This window comes from Phalacrocorax aristotelis, chromosome 5 (genome assembly GCF_949628215.1).
Source record: "Phalacrocorax aristotelis chromosome 5, bGulAri2.1, whole genome shotgun sequence".
In the NCBI taxonomy this organism is placed as follows: Eukaryota; Metazoa; Chordata; class Aves; order Suliformes; family Phalacrocoracidae; genus Phalacrocorax; species Phalacrocorax aristotelis.
In genome coordinates, this window is record NC_134280.1 from 55,515,212 (window position 1) to 55,539,862 (window position 24,651).

At 37.9% G+C, this 24,651-nt stretch overlaps 1 protein-coding gene across 1 annotated transcript in view; it reads right to left on the reverse strand.

The window, feature by feature from the left end:
• The window catches only part of OTOG (otogelin), a 106,281-nt gene that overhangs the window by 79,482 nt on the left and 2,148 nt on the right, over positions 1–24,651 (reverse strand). Inside the window, exons 4-15 of the mRNA XM_075094663.1 lie at positions 22,823–22,913; positions 16,066–16,158; positions 15,700–15,854; positions 15,192–15,310; positions 14,592–14,797; positions 12,907–13,037; positions 11,976–12,082; positions 11,007–11,116; positions 10,101–10,226; positions 8,791–8,899; positions 7,915–7,961; positions 6,925–7,070 (exon numbers count right to left, since the gene is read on the reverse strand). Of these exons, the coding sequence (XP_074950764.1) occupies positions 6,925–7,070; positions 7,915–7,961; positions 8,791–8,899; positions 10,101–10,226; positions 11,007–11,116; positions 11,976–12,082; positions 12,907–13,037; positions 14,592–14,797; positions 15,192–15,310; positions 15,700–15,854; positions 16,066–16,158; positions 22,823–22,913 (1,440 nt within the window). The remainder of the gene's footprint in view (positions 1–6,924; positions 7,071–7,914; positions 7,962–8,790; positions 8,900–10,100; positions 10,227–11,006; positions 11,117–11,975; positions 12,083–12,906; positions 13,038–14,591; positions 14,798–15,191; positions 15,311–15,699; positions 15,855–16,065; positions 16,159–22,822; positions 22,914–24,651) is intronic.

The window sequence follows — 24,651 nt, forward strand, 5'->3', positions numbered from 1 at the left end:
AGTGTTCCAATATACTCAGGTCCTTTTAAAGCATATTTAAGATACAAAATTGTTTTAAAGGCAAACAGTAATGAAAGACAGAAGCATCTTGGGAATCATTATTTAAAACAGCATTTAAGTTCATTATTTCTAAGAGGAGTTGTGGAGTACGTTCATAGGCTCCCTGGATGAATATTGATGAAAGGCAGGCAGCATTGTGACCGCATACAATATTACAACATCCAACTGGCCCAACTTGATTACTGTTACTACCATTGCTTATTCTTACTTCACAGAATCACAGAATGGTAGGGGTTGGAAGGGACCTCTGGAGATCGTCTTGCCCAACTCCCATGCTTGAGCAGGGACACAGGAATGCATCCAGGTGGGTTTTGAATGTCTCCAGGGAAGAAGACTGCACAACCTCCCTGGGCAGCCTGTGCCACTGCTCTGTCACCCTCACAGGAAAGAAGTTTTTTCTCATATCGAGGTGGAACTTCCTGTGTTCCAACTTGCGCCCATTCCCTTGTTCCTGTCATTGGACACTATTGAAAAGAGCCTAGTCCCATCATCCTGACACATGCCCTTTAGATATTTATAGGTATTGATGAAATGCCCCATCAGTCTTCTCTTGTCCAGGCTGAACAAACCCAAGTCTCTCAGTCTTTCCTCGTAAGAGAGATGCTCCAGCCCCCTGATCATCTTGGTAGCTCTCCGCTGGACTTGCTCAAGCAGTTCCACGTCCTTCTTAAACTGGGGGACGCACAACTGGATGCAGTACTCCAAATGTAGTCTCACTAGGGCAGAATAGAGAGGGGGAGGATAACCCCTCTTGATCTGCTGGTCACACTTCTTTTAATGCATCCCAGGATATTGTTGGCTGCCTTAGCCACAAAGGCACATTGTTGGCCCATGGAAGCTTGCTGTCCACCAGCACTCCCAGGTCCTTCTCAACAGAGCCGCTTTCTAGTAGTTCAGACTGTACTGGCGCATGGGGTTGTTCCTCCCCAGGTGCAGGACCCTGCACTTGCTCTTGTTGAATTTCATCAGGTTCCCCTCGGCCCAGCTCTCCAGCCTGTCCCCGTCCTGTATATTGAAGCAGTGTCCTGTACTGAATGGCTGAAGGTAAGCAAAGGGGATCCCCAGAGAAACACTACAGGCAACTTTTTTTATCAAATGAATTTTGAGGCATGATTGACTTCTTGTAGAAGCCCACAGTGAGTACCTTTCTGCACAACCTGTCAAAAAGCCTATCAATGGACAACAGAGGTCTGGAGTAAATATCTGCTATGGTAACGTGCAGGATATGTATTGTTGGTCTCATTCCCTTGTGTGTTACAGAACACTTATCTCTCTGCAAAACAGACAGAAACATGCCTTTCAGTTTAGCTGTTGTGGTGATGCTTTTTTGGGGGAAAGTGATAATCAAATTAGTTGGGTTTCTGCAGCACTCGTGAGACCTCAAAGAGCCTTGCAATAATTCTTGCATCTTCTTCACCCTGACTGAGGGACTTTGCTTAATGTGTCTCTGCGTCCAAGTGGTTTGTAGGTAAAAAAGCAGATTCTGTAGGCTTTTACTACATATTGGGCTTTGTCTGTCACACAGCCTTTAACAAAGCAGCCTGGTAAGTCCTTAATAGGTATAGACTTCTACAGAGGTTTGAGTGAAGCATTCTGGACACAAGCAGCCAGGTAGGTTATCAGAGGCTTATGTGGTAAGTTCCAGGGCTCAGTGCTGCTAATTTGATTGTCAGCATACAAGCGGTGAGAGGGTAGTGAGAACAGTTTGTGTACTATAATGAAAGAACGTAGGGCTTCAGTGCAGCTATTTAAGTGTCTAACTATCATCTAGCAGGTACTACTTGGCAGAAGAGCTGCTTTACAGTTCCTTAGGCACCATCCATTATCTTTTTCCCATTTATAAAAATTAATGAATTGAAATGGGAAGCTAAAAGATTTGGAGTGCAGAATCTCATATTTCTTTATGGTTTGAGATTTTGTGTGCTTGTCTAAAAAAAACCCTATCAGTCCCATCTCATTCAAGCAGATTAAAAATGTAGAAAGAAAATACCAGGGGAGATTTTAGCTTTCTGAATCACAAAGAACCCAGTCATCTAGAGCCTTAGAGCTGGTGACATAAACAGTCATCAGGCAACAAACTATTTCAAAATGATGTGAAATTCTGTTTAAGCACTTTTTGGAAAGAGAATCAGTTAAGTGATCAGCACAGCTTAACCTTATCTGAGTTTCAGGTGACAACCTCACTGGCTTTGTAGTTTGTATGATGAAAAGGTCTTCTGAATATAGGATTTTAAGTGTCTAGTGAGAGAAATTGCCACTCCTGTGAAAACACCTGATGTGAAAGTTGGCAGGGGCAGTGCTGTGAAAGCAGTAGCTCATTGGAACAGAGAATAATTGTCAGGCAGAATTTCTCCTTTAGTTTCAGTGTGAAGGAATAATAAAGCTTTTGTCCATATTGTACAGTAATGTATATAACTATGGAGGGCTGTTCTCTTGGCTCTGGTCTGCTGTGCATAGCAGCTGGTATTCTTTTATTTTCAGCTTCTTAAAAGGTTGACAAAATTTTCAAATTATAGCCACTGTTGCTGAATGATATGCACAGAAACCTAATTTCTTAGTAAAAAGGCAAGACAACAGGATAAGCTACAAGAACATGGCTTCACAATGCAGATATGTCATCACCACCCATCCAGGAGAGCTGGTTGAGCTGATGAAATATCTCCAGTTATTTTTATAATTTGCTATCTTTAAGTTTTATCATTTCAATTGTTGGTAGAAGATCATTGTTGCACTATTATTTAAACACATGGAAATTCTGAATGTAGTTTTTAATCTTTACACACCACTGTGTGTACTTGTGTCTCCATGGTACCTGAAGGACCGACAGATGATCTGCTCTGTGCTAGTTCAGCATCTGTCAAAGCCACATGGTGGTTCAGAGATCCCTGCAGCTCTAGCAATTGTTTTCAACGAGTAGGGCAACATTTACCCTGTATTAGGCAAGTTCCAGTGAAAGTCAAGAGTTAGATAAAAGTCTTTGAGCTGAACATCCTAATCTGTTTGCACTGTGAATGGTGCTATTCACAGTATAATCTTGCTGTTAGTACAACTGTCCAAAGGTAGGGATATTTTGACTAAATCTTGCTCAGTGCCTCTTTCAGCACTGAAGATAGTAAAATGTTAAGTATTTCATCATCAGTTGTCTTCACTGTAGAGTGGGACTGGAAAGCACAACTTACTGCACCTCTGCTGGATACTTTGGGACTGCAGCTGAGGGCCAGATCCAATAAATGAGAAATTTTCTGCAGTGAGACCTAGGCTACTCTTTGACTAAGTTATTTCAGACATGTCTGTAAACGTTTTGGTATATAAGATGCTATGAGACATTGAAGTTGCATAATCAGGATGAGTAAAATGAACAAATAGTGTGCCAAAAGTGACCAGACCCAATTTTTTGTTATTGTTCTTGGATACCTTTTAAATGGTTACAAGGTCTTGCAGTGAAGACGACTGAACAGAAGAATCAGCAGTTGGGTGCTTCCCCCTTTCCCCTGTAGAAGGCAGGGAACAGAGAGTCTCTTGGTTTTATCAGCAACACTAAGCCAATGTAAATAAGCTGATGTCTGATAAAGAGATGCAAGTATAGCAGGAGTAGCAGAAACTTAATTCCTTCCTAAAGTGTGTCTTCACTCTAGAAGTGGCTAAATTAGAAGGTGGACTGTGATTCTGATGTCTTTCAGCATGTAACAAGGTGAATTATAGGGCACTGACATGGTAAAGTTGAAGTCATCTCATGATCCACCTCTGTGCCTGGTTCTCTGTGATAGAAGATTTTTTTCTTTCTAAAAAATTAAGCAGTGATCAAATTCATTCTGTTAAAAAAAAAAATCTAGTAATCTGTGATTAATAAACATGCTTTAATAAGCACTCTTTCCCTATTGGCATCAAATGCCAAAGTGTCTGTAGTTATTCCGAAGGTGAAAGCCCTGGCCTAGAAACTTTGATAGGAACTGACTAGCGTTAATCATTTATCTGGCTAGTTTCCATGTTTGTTAGTACAAGGGTATTTGTTACTGTGATATGTTGAAACCATTCAATATTTGGTAGCCCTCAGGATTGTTGCTTTCCACCTGTGTGGTATGGTGTCTAGTCAAAGATCACTACAGTAACATAAAACACCCAGGAACATTAAGCAGTTTGGGACTTCATTTAGGTGCCAACCAGTTTCAGGACTTGAATGAAAAAAAAAATCCAGCTTAACTAACATAGAGCAAGTGTACTATAGTTGACTTGCATTTTGATGAAAACAGTGAACTTGAATTCACTTAAGCTTTAAGCTGTTGCGTAATTTTTTTTTCTGTAGGCTGTGTAGCTTCTTTGTCATGAAATACTAACATTTCAGTCAATTAGTTGCTTGATAATGTTGACAATTAAATGCCACTAAAGACAGTGGATATAGGTAGAGGAGGTTGATCTAGGATTTCTTTGGAGTGTGTTTCATCCAGACTTATGAAACTGAAAGCAGTATTCCTTTTCATGTTTTTTCTATATGATGTTTTGATTTAGAGAACTGAAATGGAAATAAGGGCAAGAAGGAGGACCTGGGAAACTATAGGCCAGTCAGCCTCACCTCCAGCCCCGGAAAGGTGATGGAGCAGTTCATCCTGGAGGTCATCTCCAGGCATGTAGAGGACAAGAAGGTTATCAGAAACAGTCAACATGGATTCACCAAGGGAAGATCATGCCTGACCAACCTGATAGCTGCCTACGATGGCGTGACTGGCTGGGTCGATGAAGGAAGGGCAGTGGATGTTGTCTATCTTGACTTCAGTAAGGCATTCGACACTGTCTCCCATAGCCTCCTCACAGGCAAGCTAAGGAAATGTGGGCTGGATGAGTGGACAGTGAGGTGACAGAGAACAGGCTCAACAACAGAACTCAGAGGGTTGTGATCAACGGAGCAGAGTCTGGATGGAGGCCTGTCACTAGTGGTGTTCCCCAGGGGTCTGTGCTGGGTCCAGTCCTGTTCAACATATTCATCAATGACCTGGATGATGGGATAGAGTGTAACCTCAGCAAGTTCGCTGATGATACGAAGCTGGGAGGAGTGGCTGATACAGGATGGCAGCACAGCCTTCTGGTGTATCCACAACACAGGAATCCACTTTTTCAGTGGTAACTTCTATGCCCTGTCACATACCTCACCTGGTGTCCTGACACACTTCTAGGAATCATAGGAGATGTAGCGGGACGTTTACTTACAGATCATCCACTTGGAAATTATATTTGTTTCCTATCCATTTAAGCTATTTTTTCTTACCCATCAACTTGTATCACTGAGATGAGAAGGGGACTGTATGCACCTAGTATCCCATCTTTTACCTGGATTGCAAATAAATAATTTCTATGATAATAAACTTGTCAATTCCACTTTAATATGACTTCCTTCTGCTTAAACATCTTCTCTGTCATACAGAGCAGTAGGTTTTAATGCACAAGGACAAAAAGTCTTTACTGAAATATGCCTTCAGAAAGTGTGGCATGACAACTTATATGACTATTTTTCTTCCCAAGGAAATCTCAAGTGCACAAACAACATAAGCTGCAGAGAAGAATGAGTGCAATCAGTAGCGTAAAAGGACTTATAGAATCAGACATTTATTTAGAACACAATCGAAAACTACTATAATGAACTATATATAGTTACCTCCACAGAAGTAAAAAGTAATGGTCTAAATCTGATTTTATGCAAGTACATAACTGCTTATCACGCTAAGAACTAAACTTTGGACCCAACAGAGTAGATGGCCTGAAATACAGTAAAAAGAGTCACATTTAAGTCTATATACACTTCAAATATCTGTACAGTTGCTCCTAGGTAAAAATCATTACACAAGACCACTGGAGACAGAACATAAATCTGGCTGAGGTACAAAGTTTAACATCTTGCTCCTACAGCAAGGCCAGCAGCTTAGATAGTAGGCATGCACAGTATTATTATGACCCTAACACAAATGTTGGCCAAATTCTGTCCTTACATGCATATGTACAACTCAGTCAGTGAGAAACTGACTCCAGAAAACAGCTCAACTCAGTTAACTATATTTCTCACACCACCTAGTATCTACTCTAATGTGCCATAACTTCCTTAAAATTACAAGACCTATCAAGACTGTAATAAGAATGAAATGCTGTATTGAAAACTCTTACCAGTGTTCCATATCACATGTGTACAACATTACAATGCATACTCAGAAATCCACATAAACAAAGAATGGGTCTTAAACATAAAGCAGATTAAATAACCAGTGACTTCTGTGTACAGTACCAGAAGCTTTCAAATACAAAGTAGGAACACCCTTAGTATCAGCTATATATATATACATGCACGTTCGGCTGAAATCAGTTATTGATGATACCAGCTTCACAACAGTAACACAGATGCATACACACACCCAAATTTGAGAGCTGTCCCAAAAGCTATCCAAAGTTTTTCATATCAATGTAAGTAAAAGTGAATTTCAAGCTGCAACAAAGCTGAAAGGAATCTATATTCAAGGCACAAAAAAGTAATTCTTCCTTCAAGCAGTAATAAGCGGTAGGCTTATTTTGTGCTAGCTGCAAATCCGCAAAGATGTACTCAGCTCAAGAAAACAAGTGATCGTCCAGGGTTTGCTGCATGAACCACCATATGCAACTGAATGAGAACTCTAACATCATCATCTCTATCACAAGCAAACATGAGAATATATGTGCAGACTTCCTCTGCACTGTTGTTCAACTTTTTCACCAAGGAAAATTGTTGCTACTAATTAATTTTAATGTATTCAGTTGCAGGTAGCTTTTTTTTAATACACCCTCCACCCACTCCCGATTAATATAGTCTTCAGGATATAAATGTTACAAGAAGGTCCTAAGCCTTACCTGTCCACAAGGAGCATTTTGCAAGGATATAGTAAACGCTCCAGATGTACGGCTTTTTGCTAGGATATATTGGCAGGTAGCTTGAAAAGTGTATTTGCGCCCATCAAAGGTCATGAAATGAATGTCTCCTGAAACTGAGCATTCAGCTGACAAACATAACAAATAATGCATTTAAGTAGGAAAGACAGTGTACTCTTAACAGTTATTACTGCTGTAGAGTTCTTACACATGCTATAATTTATAAAATTGTATTCATATTATAACTACGTATTAGGAACTGAACCTTATGCTTGCTTTTGTTATGCAGCTCCTACCTGATGCCAGGCCAGGATACCAAAACAATTCTTCTCCTATAAGATGGCAATAATACGTGCAATCCTTTACATTCTGGGTATTTGATTTGTGGCTCTAAAAACTGACTTGCAGAAACATTAAGCACTCCCACAGCTAACTGATAAGTCAGAAACCAGCTATATATGCAGCTATAAGAACCATGAGGCTGTGGGTACCTTTAACATGCAAAATCATTTTGACCTTAAAGTCTGTAGTTTAGCTGCCTATCTGTGAAGTGATAATAACACCCCTCATTCCACAGGCTTGTTGTGAAAATAATTAACAGATATCTGTACAATAATTAAATACCGCTAGACAGCAGTACTGTTGGGAGAGAAAAAACCCATACCAGTAATCTTGCCTTAAGTCTGTCAGGTGAAGATTGCAGAGGAAACTAGTTGAATGACAGATGGCACTACCTGGTCATTCTTATCAGAGACATTATAGTGACACATTACTGCACTAAGCCGAAAGGCAGATGCCTGCTATTCAGACCATTTTAATATTTAATCTGCTGTGTGTGTAGATGCATTTATATGTAGAGAGAAAAAGATACAAATTATATAGTGAAATATCACATTAAGGTCTAACAGCAATATTTCACCCAAGTAAAAATTCAGTCATTGAAGAAGTTATGGATTCAAGACTTTCACGTACCTGGACACGTTAGATTTGTACAAATCCACTTTCCTCCAATGCAAGTGCTGAAATAAAACCAGAAAGGTTTCTTTTTTTTTTTGTGAAGTACATATGGTTGTCCCTCAGTTGTTCTTCCTGGATTCCTTCTCTATGAAATGAGCACCATGTGCCTCAGGTCTCAAAAAAAAAAAAAAGAGTACAACAGAGCTATCACAGTTACTAGAATGCCTGGAAGCTGTGGCAAGAGTTTGCCATGAGGATATGATAAGGTGAAATTTCACCCATGCATCCAGTAACACTTGTCTTTATTTTAACTCCTTGATAACCATTATAAAAGTTAAGGATGATTAAAACTGAGAAGAATAAACCCAAGCTATTTGAATCCTATTACTTTAAAAAAAAAATAGAACTGTTTAAAAAACAAAGAGTTGCACATTTGCAAGCTCACCCGTTTTCTTCAATTAAGTTGAACCAATAAAAGGTTTTCTCTCTTCTACAAACTTTTCTTTCCAATGTATAACAGCAGCTTAGCGTCATAATGACACTAGCCCCTGTGTCTGAGACAGCACAAACAGGAGACAAAAAGTCAAAGTAATTCTCCTGTTAAGACTTTGAATTCTAGATTCCTTTTAATTTGAGGCAGAGTTCAAGGTGAAAAGAGTACTAAACATTAGTGTTCTCTGCAACATCTGTTATTTGCTTTTCTTCCATATTAACTTTATACTTTCTTTTATCTTTCCCTTCATTGCAAAGCATGTATGGAAAAACAGTTTTTGTAAGTAGAAACAGGGAGGACTTATCAGCTTTATTCAATTTTTAACTGAAATAGGCCTTAAAGTTGTCATCTCTTGACCATGAAAGGATTAAGTCCACAGTGTAAAAAAAACTACTAACCAGTTATTACATTCCTCATAAACCACTGAGCCCATTTCAAAGAAGCTTCCATGGTAGTCACAAGGACAGTCCATAGGCTTGACACACAATTCGTTTTCATAAATTAAGCCTAGAAGAAATAAAACAAGGAAAAAAGTAAAATGTCTGTACAAACAGCTGATGGAGCACTAACATGAACATGCAAGAACACCACAAGTGGTCATGATAATAAAACTCTAGATTATTTAAGAGTCATTTTTGCAGAATAAGTATGCATTTCAAGTATATCAAATAAATTTACTACATGGACCAAGTTCCTAAATTGCTTGAGATACACCAACAATAGTATGAATAACAGGTATTTAACATTGGGGGAAAGAGGGAGGAAACCACCCACACCAAAAACACACACACACCAAGCGTGCTGCTTTGAGTACCTTTGGCTTCTTTCTTGACACCTTTACAAATCTTCACCTCTGTGTTTGTAGGCACTGTTTGGTCCCTATGTTACTGTAATTTTATTTTTTGCCCCTTTTTTTGTTTGTTTTAAATTATTGCATTATTAGAGAGACAGAAGCTAAGAGACTTTACTAGCCCATAAAAGATAAAACATATGACAAAGATGATTATACTTATAAATAATCAGGGTATGTATAAGAGGGAGAACTGCAAGATCCATGGCATAACTTTCTCCATCCTCTTTTAGATAAAGTCAAGCACCCAAGAGAAGCCAGTAACAAGGGGAAAACTGGACATCAAAGTATATTTTGATAATAGGGATAAAGTTTTGCTATAGGCCACATTGGTAAACACCTCACTTGCAAGAACCATGAAACAGTGTAATAATCTCAGTATCTCTGGCCACATGAATGAGTTTTAGTCATGCCATGTTTTTGGAGCTCTCCTAAACACCTGACCTTAGAGACATTCTTCAGGAAAAAAAGCCACCCCACAAAAAAATCAATCCAACAAAACAACTCACCAACATCATCTCACCCTAAAACAAAAAAGAGCACAGCAACCACCAGAATCAGGAGGATGGCTGCCCTGTCAACAACAAAACAAATCCCATTTTTCAGTCAAATTGTGAGGCTCTACAGCTAGAATGTGGATCTGTGCTGAAACCTACTCCCACTTGTTAGAGGGAGGAAAAGGCTCATCAGTTACAAGGAAAACAAGGTCATTTGTTCACACTTTGTTGGTGCTGCATCTATAATGAGCTCCTGTGAATGCCTTAATGTAGCCAGGCCATATAGGTATGCAAACCTGGGGGAGAACAACCCGAAAGTTTTGCTTCTCAAATACATATTATTTGATTCCATGTAACTTACCATCTGGACAGTAGCATCCATCAATGCAGGGAAGCTCACTGCCAATGCACTGTGACTGTTGATGACATGAAACAGGGCAACAGTTGATGCATTCATTGTAAGTCAAGGGTTCAGCACAGGTAATCACTAAAAATAGAAACAAGTAGAGAAATGAAAAAGTATTGTGCTACTGCCTCATGGCTTAAATGGATTGCACACATTTATTTCGGATATTTACTTTTTGGTAAGTCAATTGAGTATCTGTTGCCAAAAGCAATGAAACAATGGCTTTCATTACACACATAGAATATACATATATTTAAATTCTGTTCAATTAAAGGCCCATTGGGAAGGAGTAATCTTAAATTACACAAAGGGAGACTCAGGGAAGCCTTCTTGCAGCAGAGCTATTTACATACTCAGACCAGCAAAGGAAGTGGTAGATCACCCATTAACAAGCATTTTTGGAAACACAAGGAAAATATTCTGTCACAAATGACAAAGCAGTTTTGGTCCTGTGTTCCACAAAGGTGGACAAATTAGAGGATCTCTTTCAAGTGTTATTTTTAACACTCATGACACACATTTTATATATCAGAAAGCCATGAAGACTGTCAATATTTGAAAGAGTAACTATGAAAAACAAATGATAAATCATCTTTAAGGATCTCTGATGTTTTAGGAAGAAGGTTCTTAACACATTCTAATAAGCTTAGTGCTTTAAATACATTCAAGTACAAATTACACATATAAAAAAGAAACTTCATTGCATTTATGTAGCCTTGAAGTGAGTCCATAGTTATGCCTTCATTAAGACCTATATGAGTCCAAAATAGGAGGAAGAACCAAGTAGTAAAAATATGGAAAGCACTCTTTTCAAAGTATAACTACTAGGCAGTATTTCCAAGTAAAAAAGCATCTGCATACCACACTGCTGAAAGTCCATTCGCCATCCATGAAGCGGCTTTCCTGCTTGGGCACATGCTCTGGCATATTCAGTTAATGCTCGACACCAAGTTGCATTATCAACTGCTGACCTTACACAAATAAAAATTGACATATTTTCTACCTACATTCAAACATGCAAGCATAACCTCATGAGAGCTCCTGCATTGCATACAACCACATTGTTTGAATCTACTTTAATAGTGTACTAAAGTACTGTGTTGTTTGGCTAGGTTAAAAGTCTTAAAAGGGTATTTCTGCTACACTTGAAGACAGGTCATCAATATATTTGAGACTGATGCTAGTTTCCTGAGTAAATCCATGAAAGCCAGAGATACAGCAGTATAAACAGACTTGAATAAAAGTCTTTTTCTGAAGGAATTTTTCTTTTGTAAAACTCACAAGAAGAAAGTGTAAGATTTCCACCAGTGTGTCACCATGGTACAAGAAAAGGAAGTTATCTTCTCCTGTCCTGCCTATTAATTTAACTAGTCAAAATTGCTTGGACAAGTTGCATAGGAGGTTGTGAAATGATAGCATAAATTCAAATAGTGTCAAATTCCTCTTTCCATTGGATTAACATATGGCTTATGGATGCCAAACTGACCTATTCACTATTACTTTTCATTAAGGTTAGAAATACTGATGACATTGCACACTCAGAACCAAAATAGATAACATATTCAAGGGAAGGTACACTAACAAATTATTAAAATAGCTGGGCCTGATTTTGGTCATCCTCACACCAAAGAAAAAAGGAACACCTCCACAGAAATTTCTGGCAGTGAAACTAGAACAAGTGAGAAAAGCGAGATAAAAGAATGTTAGATAAAAACTGGTATGCAGAAAGACACACATTAGTTCTGTTAACATTTATCATTCATTCTCATTATAGAAGGACAATGGGGTTTTTTATAAGAGCTTTTGAATTACCCAAAAACATTCACTTACATGCAAAGGTCATTAGTGCAGCTTGCCATAAAAGGAACAGGACTCACATATTCATGACATTGTTCAAATGGGGGATGTAACAGGATATTACACAGAGTGTATGCCCTCTGAAATGAATGAGATAGCTGTTGTGAAGAGAAAGTTTTCAAAAATAAGCCTAAGCAGAATAGAATCCCATGGAAAATCAGAACAGATATCTCAGTCTGCAACTAGGAATCATTTTCATCAACTAGAAGCAGTGGCTAGCAACGTATTGCTCTGTGCAGAGTATTCATAACATTAAATCTTTTATCCAAGGTCATATCAACAGTAGTGACACACGTCTGTTCCCCAAGAAAGGCACACACCATGCTGCAGCTAAGCCCAGATGACCTGAAATAGTCCTTGTTTTAGTTAAATTGCACAGTAGAAGACAAGAGAAATAAAAATATGCCTAGCATCAGCTTTGGTTTCAAAGCACTTCATTTCAGGGTTGTATCTTGAAAATATTACTTAAAAGGAAAAACTACTTCGATGTGATGGACAAAAGCAACAAGAATTTATTTTAAGCACTGACAAACTGTGTTCTCATTCTGGCTTTGCCTGTCTGCTTCTTTCTATCCTTTCTAAGGGAAGGAATGGGAACCAGCTCTAGAACACACCCCTACTTCACAACTTTTCACTCCTTTAGCCTCAGATTTAAACACTTCCATTGGCTACTACACAGAGAATAAAGCATTTGAGAAGATCAATAATTGAATTATAAACTCATGAAGAAAAGGCGGGGGGGGGAAGGAGGGGACAAGGGAAGCTCTACTGCAGCAACTGTTTTAATCCACCTCTTCAAAGAAGAGCTGAGAATACTTCCAATCTCCTTCAAAGCATTAAGACAAATTCTCGCTCTAATTAGAAACACCAACTACTTCAATAATCCCTTTGTGTTGATCCAAACCTGTAGAGATTCATGGCTTTGTGTCAGACAGGGTGGTTCATTAAGATGAGATTTATCCCAATTGGGTGTTCCTTCTGGAGGACTTTCTTGCCAGCTCTCTACGAATTCTGTTACATCATCTGTCAGTTTTCCTAAACAAGACACACACAGAATCACTTGGGATGTTTCTGTAGGATTTCCCAGGAAAATATCTCAGTAATCAAAACATAACACTAAGCAGAGCACACCAAACCTTTCCTACAACTAAATGAATCAGCTGCTAGTCTAAAGACAAGCTGGTCCTTTTATGAAATAAAAATACTTTTAAGAGGGAGGCTTTGGAATGGTATAAAGGAAGTTACTCATGCCATTTGGCAAGGAAGGACTTTGGGGAGCAAGACTGCCTGCTGCAATCCTTCAATGGAAGGAAGGAAAGAAAAGCTGCAATAAACTCTATATACACAGGTCCATGCTGTTAATTTACATGAAACTCCAAACAGAGAGTCTAAAACCCAAGAAAACTGAGGTATTCCTGGGTCACTACAAGGGTACAAAATGATTGTATGCATTAACCAAGTAAAGGCGTGACTTTTTCACAGAAGTAGGAATGTCCATGCTAGCTTTAAACTAGCTAAGAAAGGTTTTATCCATCATAGACAAGTGGTGACATTGATTACTACTTGGATTACCCACAAATGCATATCTTGCCATATCTTTATCATCACCGCTCCCTAAGCTATTTGGATAAAGCTAGTGTGCAGCGCATTGACTTGTGCTACAATCACAGCTTTATGTGACTGAGATATCTTAAGAAAGGTGAGAGTGTAGAGGAAAGTCTCTGAAGGCAATGAGGACAATGAGCTATTGATCTTGGTATTATTTTAAGCATTTTGATTTAGCAAGCAAACTATTCAATGGTGGTAAGAGCTGATATTAGTGCAGGGCTGATGCTTTCCAAAATTGAGTGGCACACTTAAACAACAGAGGAAACCTGCTACATATTGTACTCTGAGCTTTGAAGTAGTACTCTACAAAAACACCCTAATCTTGAAGGGGAGGAGCAAAGAGTTGAACAGCCCAAAGCAATGATTTTCAGAAGTTTATCACCTAACTTGAGATACCTTTCAAGGGACCTGACTTTCCCCTCTGGTTCTTTTCATTTTATAGAGGTCTTCATTCAGTATTTATTGAAAGCTAAGACTCTTGGAAGCATCTGAAGCTGGTATCCAAGGATCACTGCTCACTTCTGAAAGCATTAGCATAAATGAAGTGCCAGATCAAACACGATTTGGCAGTCTTCATTTATTTGATTTACTAATTAAAATCATAGATTTATTTCCAATAGCAATATCTCAAGCTTCTATAAGCTCCTTCATAAAATTGCTAAGAGGGCAGTGAACATTTAGAATTAGATTTTACCTTTCAAGTCCTAGGAAACTGAAGTACAAATACCATTGTAGGTAATGGATGAGACAGCTTTTTGTCATGCCTTTTAAAGATCTTCCTCCTCAGAGCCCCATCTGTATTGAAATTGGCACTTTTCGCTAACAATATCATCTACCAAAAGTATTTCCATATTTTCCATTTCAGAAGTTGCCCATCTTATATTTAATTAGCATTACAATTAAAAACTAAGCAAAGTAACATTTAGTTCACCTGAAAAAAAACCTGTATTAAAACAAGAGGAAGTATTTTTAAATACTCACCATAACTAGTTTCAAGGTCATCCTGCAGGATAGCATTATTGTTTCCACACAGTCCATGAGTTTTGCCCAGATACTCTGGTGCCATTTTGATATACACTGCAGACTTACCATCCCAAGCCAGAGTAAAGGCATACTGGTGCCTGACTAGGAAGTATCCAGCTAGCTTCTGGATGTGTAGGTTTCCAATAATATAAGGTAACTGTACTCTGAGAAAGGAGACTGAATCAAAACCAACTTCAGATGAGAAAGCATCTCTATTAAAAAAAAATTACTTGCCAATTTAATGACTTCCCCATACATCTGAAAACCCAACATAAATATTGGGTAATCCCAGTTATTAAGTTGCAAACAAGAGTAAAAAAAAAAATCAAAGGATCAACATCAACAATTATGCTTCTTAATACTATGTACCACTCATTTAGATATCACCTTCCTCAGACACCACTCTGTAGACAGGAAGTAATTATCACAGCTGTGGTCTGGATAGTTTTTTTTAAAGCTACCAACAAATAAGTGATCTAGTTACATCTCTATTATTAAATTGGTATTATGAGAGTAGTTCCAGTGTAACTACAGCATCAGAAACATAAGTTCAATTACCCAAATCCTTTATAGGTCACTTCACTGCTCATCTTTATCTGTTCATCTCCAGAAAAGAACAAGCTAATGGACCTTTTGCAGGAGTAAGGAGAAGAATGGCACTCAGGATCATTATTCACCTGCCAAATAAAATAACTAGCATCAAAGTCAAGATTTTATTCAAACTTTTTGTAACCCATGTTACACAAATAATACTCCCAATCCCACCCTCAGCACATTAACAAGTAGTTTGGTCCCACTCTTCCTCAAAAACCTGAAAGCAATTAGCACTCTTTTCAGAGCAGTCTTTTCACAGCAGCAGGTTTTGAAAGTACACAGAGCAATTTCCTTCCAGCTATTTACATTTTGTGCTACAGTAACTGGTACCCCACATTATATTAGAATTACATCTAGAATACATTCTAGAACCCAATACTATCATCACAAGTTATTTTTGCTCTCTAAATATTAATGCATTATTAGCAAGCTCAATAACAGCTAAAAGGAACATAGAAGTGCAGTCTCCTACCTGTATGGAAAAACTCTGTTCACCTAGTTCAGCATGTCTCACAAGCGCATATGTAGATTTCCCAGAAAAATAGTAATAGAGTCCATCAAAAGTTTCAAAATTATATTGACCCCATGTTCTGCATATATAATCTCTTTCAGCACCTGTATTATACACTAACAAAAGGAGAGTCACTTGAAAAGTACCACTGTTTTTTGGATTCAATCTGTAGTTGAGATGTATGTATGCATGTGCTATGAAATATCACCACAGAAAAGAGAAGAATACTAGAGCATGAAGGAAACTTTAGGCAGAGGGTAGTCATTCTTGTCACTGTGGAAACCCAAGTACAATCCCAGAAACCCAGTTAGTTTCCTCTTTACACACCTGTTTGGCACCTTGGTCCAGTTGCATTAAATCGACTGCAGTTACACATCTCTCTGTAGACACACTCACCTCCATTAAAGCATGTAAACAAATCTAAGTGGAAGAAACAAGGCATATTGAAAATAAATTATAACAACTTTCATTCTTATGACCCAGTTCTGTCACTGCATGTAACTCCATGAATGACTGGAGATGCTGGCTTCACATTTAAGCGTCCAGGAGAATCCCGCAGACCTCCACAAGCAAGAAACACACTGCAAAAGCTTCACCTCAAGAAATACAACCAGATGAAGTTAATCTATTACACATTTAGAGAAGCTAAATCAAAATGGTTGTGAGATCTGTTAGTCTGACATGCTTTTAGTCCCCTAAGCAATGAATAGAGGAAGTGAACAAGTATTACTCAACAAAAAAGCATGGTGCCTATGAAAGACTGCTTCCAATAACACTGTATGGATAAGCTCTACCAGGATGAGAGCATACTACCCTAGAAATACAAATGTTGAGATCCCAGCCATAAGCGTTTCAGCTGCCTACTCTCCTTCCATCTTACAACTTTTAAGTACACCATCCACAAACACTTTCCATAAAGACACAGACCACTGCTCTTGTTTCTAATTTTATTAGAGACAAATGTAAGAATGGAAAAATTTAATGCTTAAGTATAGCAAGCGTACTGTAGAGAAAGCAAGCTCCCTAACTTGCAATGGCAGGTTTGGGGGAGGGAGAGATGTTGGGCTGTTCACTTTTTATTTTCCCTGGGAAGATTCCCATCAAAATCTGACAAAGTACATTTTCAGTCTAAGGAAAGATATGCACAAGCAGAAACAAAGCTTCTTGCTACTAAATTTAGACTTTGTGATTAAATGCTTTCCTAACAATTGTGATATATTAACTTATTTTACTAATATTTAATCTTTTAAACTTTAGTCTCTTTAGGAAATCATTTGAGTTTTAATAATTCAGTATTAGGCAGTCAGAGCGATTTTTGTGTTTGGAGAACAGAAACTGAGATTGCATTTGCTGCAGACAAGTTGCTCAGAAGAAACTATTTCAGGAAGAAACAAACTGAAGACTTCAGACCCCAACATCCCTAGATTACCTTCAGGCTTTTGAGAAAGCTTTTCTAAAGAGGTTTTGAAGCTTTGCTGATGCAGGCAAAACAAAGCTCTACTTCTGACAATCCAAATAAACCCTACAATTGATTTAGTCTTGACAGAATTAGACTTCAGAGGAAAGCATTCTAGGATATGGACCACTGTATTATGATTTCGTGGGTCACACCATCTTTAGATTTTGTTCTTGCTATTGGCATTCATTAAACGTACATGAAAAGAACCAACATCAAAAGTAGATTCTGAACTACTTTGCAGAATGGTTGAAATGTTTGTTCGTTTTTTTTTTTTTTCTAAACTGATTGCAAGGAAGCAAATGCTTTCTAACAAGTCAAGAGTTGAGCGTTGACATCCTACTGCCATTAAATCAACGTCGAATTCTTGATTCCAGCAACAACAACAAAAAAAGAACAAAAAAACCCCACAATTTCAAAGGGTGTTTTCTCCCTACCTCATTTTTCTCCCCTATTCTAGAAGCTCATTTTACTGATGTTTTACCAATACCAATTTCCTACCAACACCTTTCATATCTTTTTCAACACATATCACCACACCACCCCCAAGAAAAAAAAAAAGGCCATGCTGAAACAAACAAGACAGGTAGACAAAGTAAAAGAAAACACTCCTTTGCCTAGCTAGCCCAAATATCTAGCTCCTTCCCTGCCTGGACAGCGTAAGTGCTATTTAAAAACTAATGCAAGCACCATGTAGAAAGGTCCCTATATATTCTGAGTGAGCCATCTTATTTACACACTCACAGCGACCAATCTTGTCACTAATGCAAAAACCTTATTCCTCTTCTCAAGAGAGGCAGACATTGATCTCTTTCATCTTGAGTGTTGCAGAACCTGTGTAATCAGAGCTCAGGTCTCTGTTCTTTGCTTCTCTAAGATTATGCCCTATTCCCTGGCCAGTTACAATAACCTGCAATTAGACTGCAAGTCATGTTCCTCTTTGCTGTAAAGGAAGTTAGCCCCCTTTTGATGTTTTGGGTTGAATGATTCCCCTTTAAGCATGGCTCAGGTGACCTGCTTTGAGCCAGGTTTGTTCAGACTGTGCACACTCAGCTGATCTGGGGACCCTTGCTGTCACTGGGAAGGATCTCCCTTGCTCCCTCCTAGAGAGAAAGGGAGTTAATCAAATCTGAATTGGAAGTCAAATGACTCAATAATGAGCATTTTCCTCTTTATAAAGTTCTCTCCCATCTGTGCATATATGATTTTAAGAAAACATGACAAACATAGCTCCTGTATTTGCTTATGTCCCTTTTTACATCACTGTAGTATCTTTCCTTACACTGTGTAGAAGAGCTCTGCGTGCAAAGATCTGTTATCCTCAACCAGGTAATGAGGAATAGAGTGTTGATTCAGATGACGTTTAGTGATCTCACTACTGCAAACCATGTGGCCTCCTTTAATCATCCAATTTGTTCAGTTAACACAAAAATACTTCCTCAGGAGTCCAGAATAAACATCCTATAACAAAGGGTTCACTCTCATCTGTGTCATTAAAAGACTATAAGCTCCCGGAACAAGCTAACCAGTATGATGACATCACGAGTTTAGGTCTCACCTAGGCAGATGAGAAACATTGTTAACACCTGCAGAAAGAGGATAAACATCAAGACTAAGCAAAGGTTAAAATTAGGAGAGGTTATGGAAGAACATTTTGTCCTTCATTTTTCTGAACGTAACCTCTATTAAACAGTCCGGAGCTCCTTTTTCCTTTGACATTATGCCAATTGAGTGCATTGCATTGGAATCTGAAATTGAAAACTGGTGAGACTTTTCTAGCAGAGAGTGGTAGGCCTAAGTAATATAATTCAACTTGCATAAGTAATAATGTGATTTCTAGCCAGTGATGCTACTACAACCTGCAAGTCGCTCGTGGCAACAATGGCCATATTATTAGAAGCAACTTGTCTCAAATTCCTTCTTTACTGAACAGGGTGAACACTCAGGATCATCTTATAATGCAGCTCTGAATTCTTCTCTGCTCCTCTCATTGCTCAAATACTTTAACCATCTCATAACTACTGAATAGGCTGCAACCTCGCTCAATATGTGGGCAGCATTATTTTAGTCCCTTGAGCACCTGGACCTCCATTTAGTTCATCCCCCTCAAATCTGTCAGGCAGTGGGAGCCTTCAGGCCAGAGCTAGCACCCTATAAGCAGCAGCAGAACCTCATGTCCATTACTTGTCACAGCCTTTGAAAAAAATGAGATTGTAATGTCGCCTGTTTGTATTTCATTGCAAGTGTTTCTGGATATAAGTGTCCAAGCTTCACAGAGGTGATTACTGCTGTCGCTCTCTGAAAAGAGATGCTTTAATAGCATCCTGTAGACCTGACAAGAGGAAGTTCCAAAATCCATTTTGAAATACAATGTAGTCCCAAGCAACTCTGGTTAGCCTCAGAAATGTTCTTCACCGGGGTCCAAGCACATGTTCTGCCAATTTCATGTAACTGCTCAAAGGCATCTTGCATCTTCATCAAAATAAGTATTTATTTTGAAATATTACTATAGATGTAACATTTTCCAGGTTTGTGTCTATGATATTGTGCCCGCTTAGTTTATTATGCTTTCTTACATTACTACTTCTCCAGTGAGTACTTAAGATCTAACTTATTTCGGTTGCAAACCAACAATATGGCCAAAATTGCTCACTCATGATTTGTTCTTCCAAACTTCTAACATGTTCATTAGGAATAAGTATAGCGGAAAGTAGTTTATATAATGTGAAGCCCTTCAGCATTAAGTGAGATGCAGCTACATCTTTGTGCTCCAAGAGTTATTTCTTTAGTTACTGTAAAGAAAGCATGTGTCTGTATCCCATATAAAAGTTAAGATACTAAATCAGAGTGACAAATTATTTCTGAAAATAAGTTTCAAACTTCTGCTGAAAATTCTTAACAAGTTAAACACTTCAAATGTTCTTGCATTGAAATGCTGCAGCAGGCATGAGTCTTTAAAGTCTCTATTACCATAGAAGATACTTGTCCCTTAACAATATGTGTGTTGATTTCAAGAGATGCAGCAAAGCAGAGTCTGCTGCTAGCAGAGCCTGTCCCAAGTTCTTAATACATGTTAGCCCTGGAGTGCGTTTTAGTAGTTGTTTTTTGTTTATTTTGGTTTGTTTGGGGTTTTGTTTTTTTTTAACTTGACAGGAAAAACAGACTTGTGTGGACGGAATTTACAAGTTTAACAGCTATGTAAACTACATGTGTGTTAACTGCTGACAATTATGCTGATAAACATTTCAAAACTCAAATCCTGTATTCCCTGCATACAAGAAACTAACATAAAAATTCATCTCTTGGCTTTTGCTTGTACTATGCAAGCTTTCTTGTTCTGTTGACTTATAAGACATTAGATCACTTTTTAAACTGCTTTCAGTTGACTAATACAACACAAAGGAAAGGTCTATTGCACAATAGATCACACACCCATCATACAGAAATCCCACAAAAAAACAGGTTGGTTTATATATATAAACACAGAATTATAAGAAGCAAGAAAATGTTATTGCAACAAGAATTGACTGTAACAGGATGAAATAAGTCCATTTTAATCACAGTTTAAGCACATTATAAACTAATTTTCAGAGACATCACTAAACTGGAGAAAGAATCTCATAACCTATCTTGCTGATTTTAAAAAAATAACAAAAAAGTATTATTTGATATAGCCCCAGACTGGTGCAATCCCAGCCCATGGGCTGAGCTATAGCAGCTTGCATTTCTCTTCAAATAGGAAGGGCCAAAACAAAACTATTGTTCTAAGCATTTAGAGCATGTTACCGAAACTCTTGCACAAAGCAGATCAAGTTGGTCTTTTGTTTTCATTTTAGTATGTCTTTTGCACACGGACAGCAATGGATTCCATTTCCCACACATAGTTTACTGGTATTTAAAAAGGAAACTTCCAAGTCTAGGTCTTCCACTGTTTAAAAAGTTTAATAATCCTGATTTTATTTAAGCATAATTATCAATAATTTTTAAAGCATGTCTCCAACAACATTGTCTTGATAAAGCAAGTACATCAGAAATGGAAAATTCTTATTAAATATTTTTGCCCCACAGAAATATGGGTTAGAAAGAAACCAGGAAGTTTATACTATTACATCTGCAGAAGGCAATGAAACCTAATTCTTGCCATCATAGCTACGTTCTCCTTTAGAAGCTTAGACATGTGATTAGTTGGCACAAGAAACTTGCCATCCATTTCATTCTCTCTCCTTCTAGACCTGTTCTTCCCTTCTTAAATATTAGGCTTATTTAAGGAATAAACTTGCACATAAACCCTCGTCAGGAGTTCTGTTAAAATAGCACAATGCATCTTAAAGATATTATTTTCTAGCTGGATGTTCTGAAGCAGAACATGAAATCCACTAGTCCCATTAAAGGAATTTTCACTCGGCAAAAAATAAACCCAAGGTACTAAACAATGATGGCCACAAATTTCTCAGCACAATTTGCACATCTTCTCTTTGGAAGCTGCTTTATTAGGTTTAAAAAAAGATAGAGCTAAGAAAAGAACTACTTGGTCAATAAGCTGGTGCAACCCCTTGAAAGCAGAGGGAGTTTTACTGGTATAAACTGCTATATTTGTAGAGCAATTTTATCATACACCATATATATGATATTTTCCATATACTGGAAAAGTTTATAGGTAATAGTTTTTATTTAAGTAATATTATGCTTCTCTAAACACTTATTCCACTGCATACAGCTACACACTTCTCAACAGCCTCTGAAAACACTATGTATTAAAGAAATCAAAAGCTTTTGGAGATGACACAACCCTAATCACAATTGGTAAGGGTCCAGTCCACACATCAGTCTTTCATTTTGTGCAAGACCAGGGGACGCAAACCCAGACTAGTCACTATTAGCTAGGTCCCACATCCATGCAACCAGTCAGGATGACTGAAGAGAAGCAAGAGGTTTTGCATTACTAACTAAAATTACTCTGAATTACTTTGCCTCATTTTTCTCCTTTGTACAAGGGGTGTATGACACAGGCTCTACAGAAGAACACAGAGGATCTTCACCCTTGAGCAAAGAAATTTAAGCCTGTCTAATGCTGAAAATAAGATGAACCAAAAAAGCCATTATGCAAATTCCTCAAGCAAATGCCCACCACTGTAAACTACGAGTGGCTAGGAGTACCTCATCCTGCTAACCCATAGATTAAACACACAAAAAGTATCTATAGGTTACATCAGAAAAAAGAATTGACAAGAACCCTCCAAGCACAGAAGACACACGGGACAGGTAATTTAATGGCATCTAGGCAGCAATCCACATCTTTATGTCACTACAAGAGCAGACTGCCCTGCTTAAAGCTCTTTTTTGGAAAAACTGCAGTTAGAGACAGTCTTTCAAATGATCAAACCATAAACAGGTGTAAACTTAAAACTAGGTCAAACCCCACGACAAATTGTCATATTCCCATAGTGCTTTGAGACCAATCAAGGTAGAGCTCCATTACCCTGAAGGCCTGTATTAGCTATAGTTTTGGGTTTTTTTTTTCTTTTTGGGGGGGGGGGGGGGGGGGGGGAGTGTCTTCAGAAAAATAATAAAATTATGCAGAATATAATGGACAATTGAAGTTATTTCACGTAAAAAAAGATAACTTACTAGATGGTCCACATTTCATACTGTGAAGTCTCCTGTTCTGAGATAAGGATATCGCAGTAGATGAAGCATTAGAAAGTGCCACTCCAGGTGCCTTTCAGAAAGAACAAAGAAATCAGCAGCTATAACCAAGAAACCTTAAAAATCTCTTCATGGTCTATCAGTAAATTTACCATTTTTAGTAAGCTCACTGCTTCATATTGGCTTATTAAAAAGTTATCAAAAACACAACTGTAAAGTAAAAACTATAATCACTCCACTCAAGACTCCAGTAAAGGAACATCAAAGTACATTACACCTAAGGACAGCAGGGAGATTTTAAACCAGTTAAGCCAAAACACTTAAAACTGCATATCCAAACACTGTCTTCTTTGCCTTTCTCCATACTCCTTTTGCTCTCAGTTACAGCCTCTATGCCATCATGTGTATTTAACATAATTCTCAGTATAAATGTTCTGTTGTTTTGGAAATTCTTATCACTCGGTTACAATTATTTAAAATCATTTTAAAGTATATGCATGCATAAATAACTAAGCATCATCATAATAATTAACAGAATGTCTTGTAAGGTCCTAAATTCACACTATTTCCCAAGAACCTAATCCAAAACCCAGCAAAATCAACAGGGTTTTTTGCAGTGGTTTTTTGCTTTTTTAAAAAAAAAAGTCAAACACCCAGGTTAGTTTTCCTACCATCTTCTCAATCTTTTCCTGTTGTTCTAACATTCAATAATATATGACAACAGACTAAAGCTTTTATTCTCTTAGGTTTCCTTTCTCATAAGCACTTCTGCCTTCAACAATCAGCAGCAAGATAACTTGAGTTTTATTGTGTTATTCTCAATATTGTGGTGAATTAAGCTTTCCTTTTTCTCCAACAAATTGCCCTTTGGAATCCCAGTGTTTCTAGCCCATCCAGGTAGAACCCAGAGATTAGTTATTAATAGCTTAAAAATCAGTCATGGTCACTAGTCATCTGACAGCTTCTAGGTAAATTGGAGGGGACAACATTCTTTCACACCGTTTTACCCAAGGATGGTACATAGTTTAGGTATGATGTGTGAACATACGAGTTCCTTCTCATCTTCTTGCAAGTGTAAAGTTTTAGCTCTTCACTTATAAATGTATGACTTTGTCTACCCCATTTGCAGAGAAGCGGGACTAGGTACAAACTCATTTATACAAAGAGGTACTGCAAATAGTATTTTGGAAACTGCTCTTTCAGATGCAGCTTTGAACACTCAGGTTCAAGGAAACTGGTGAATAAAGACAACACCTCTTCAAGGAAGCATTTTAATGACAGAAAAAAATAGGACAGCACCTGAGCTTGTATGACTTGCTTAATATTGCCACAATTTTTCTTTGAGAGAAAACAATATCCAAGACAATTTATGTATTACTCAGAAAATAATTTCCATACCAGCTCTGGTAGGAAATATGCTTTAAGGAAATAACATTAATTTGTCATTTTAGTACACAAGAAACAACCAGTCCTGCAAATGGTACTACCATGCAGAAGGGAAAGCAATATCAGCATTGACCTATAAAGATGCTTTAAAGAGAGTTCTTCAAAACTGAAATACTTATATTTCCTTAAAAAAAAAAGCCAGCAATACATCAAATCAAAGGCCAATACAGCCTATACCATCTACTTGAAAGAACAGAAGAGCAAACCTGCTTAGCCAATTCACAAAAATCCATTGACAGTTTTGCCATTATGCAGTTATATTGCCACACTCATGACAGGCTGAAGTACACCTCCCAATTAGTATGCCTTTCTTAAAACCACATTGCTTATCGCCTCCTATCTTTGTTCTAGAACTGCCTATGCCT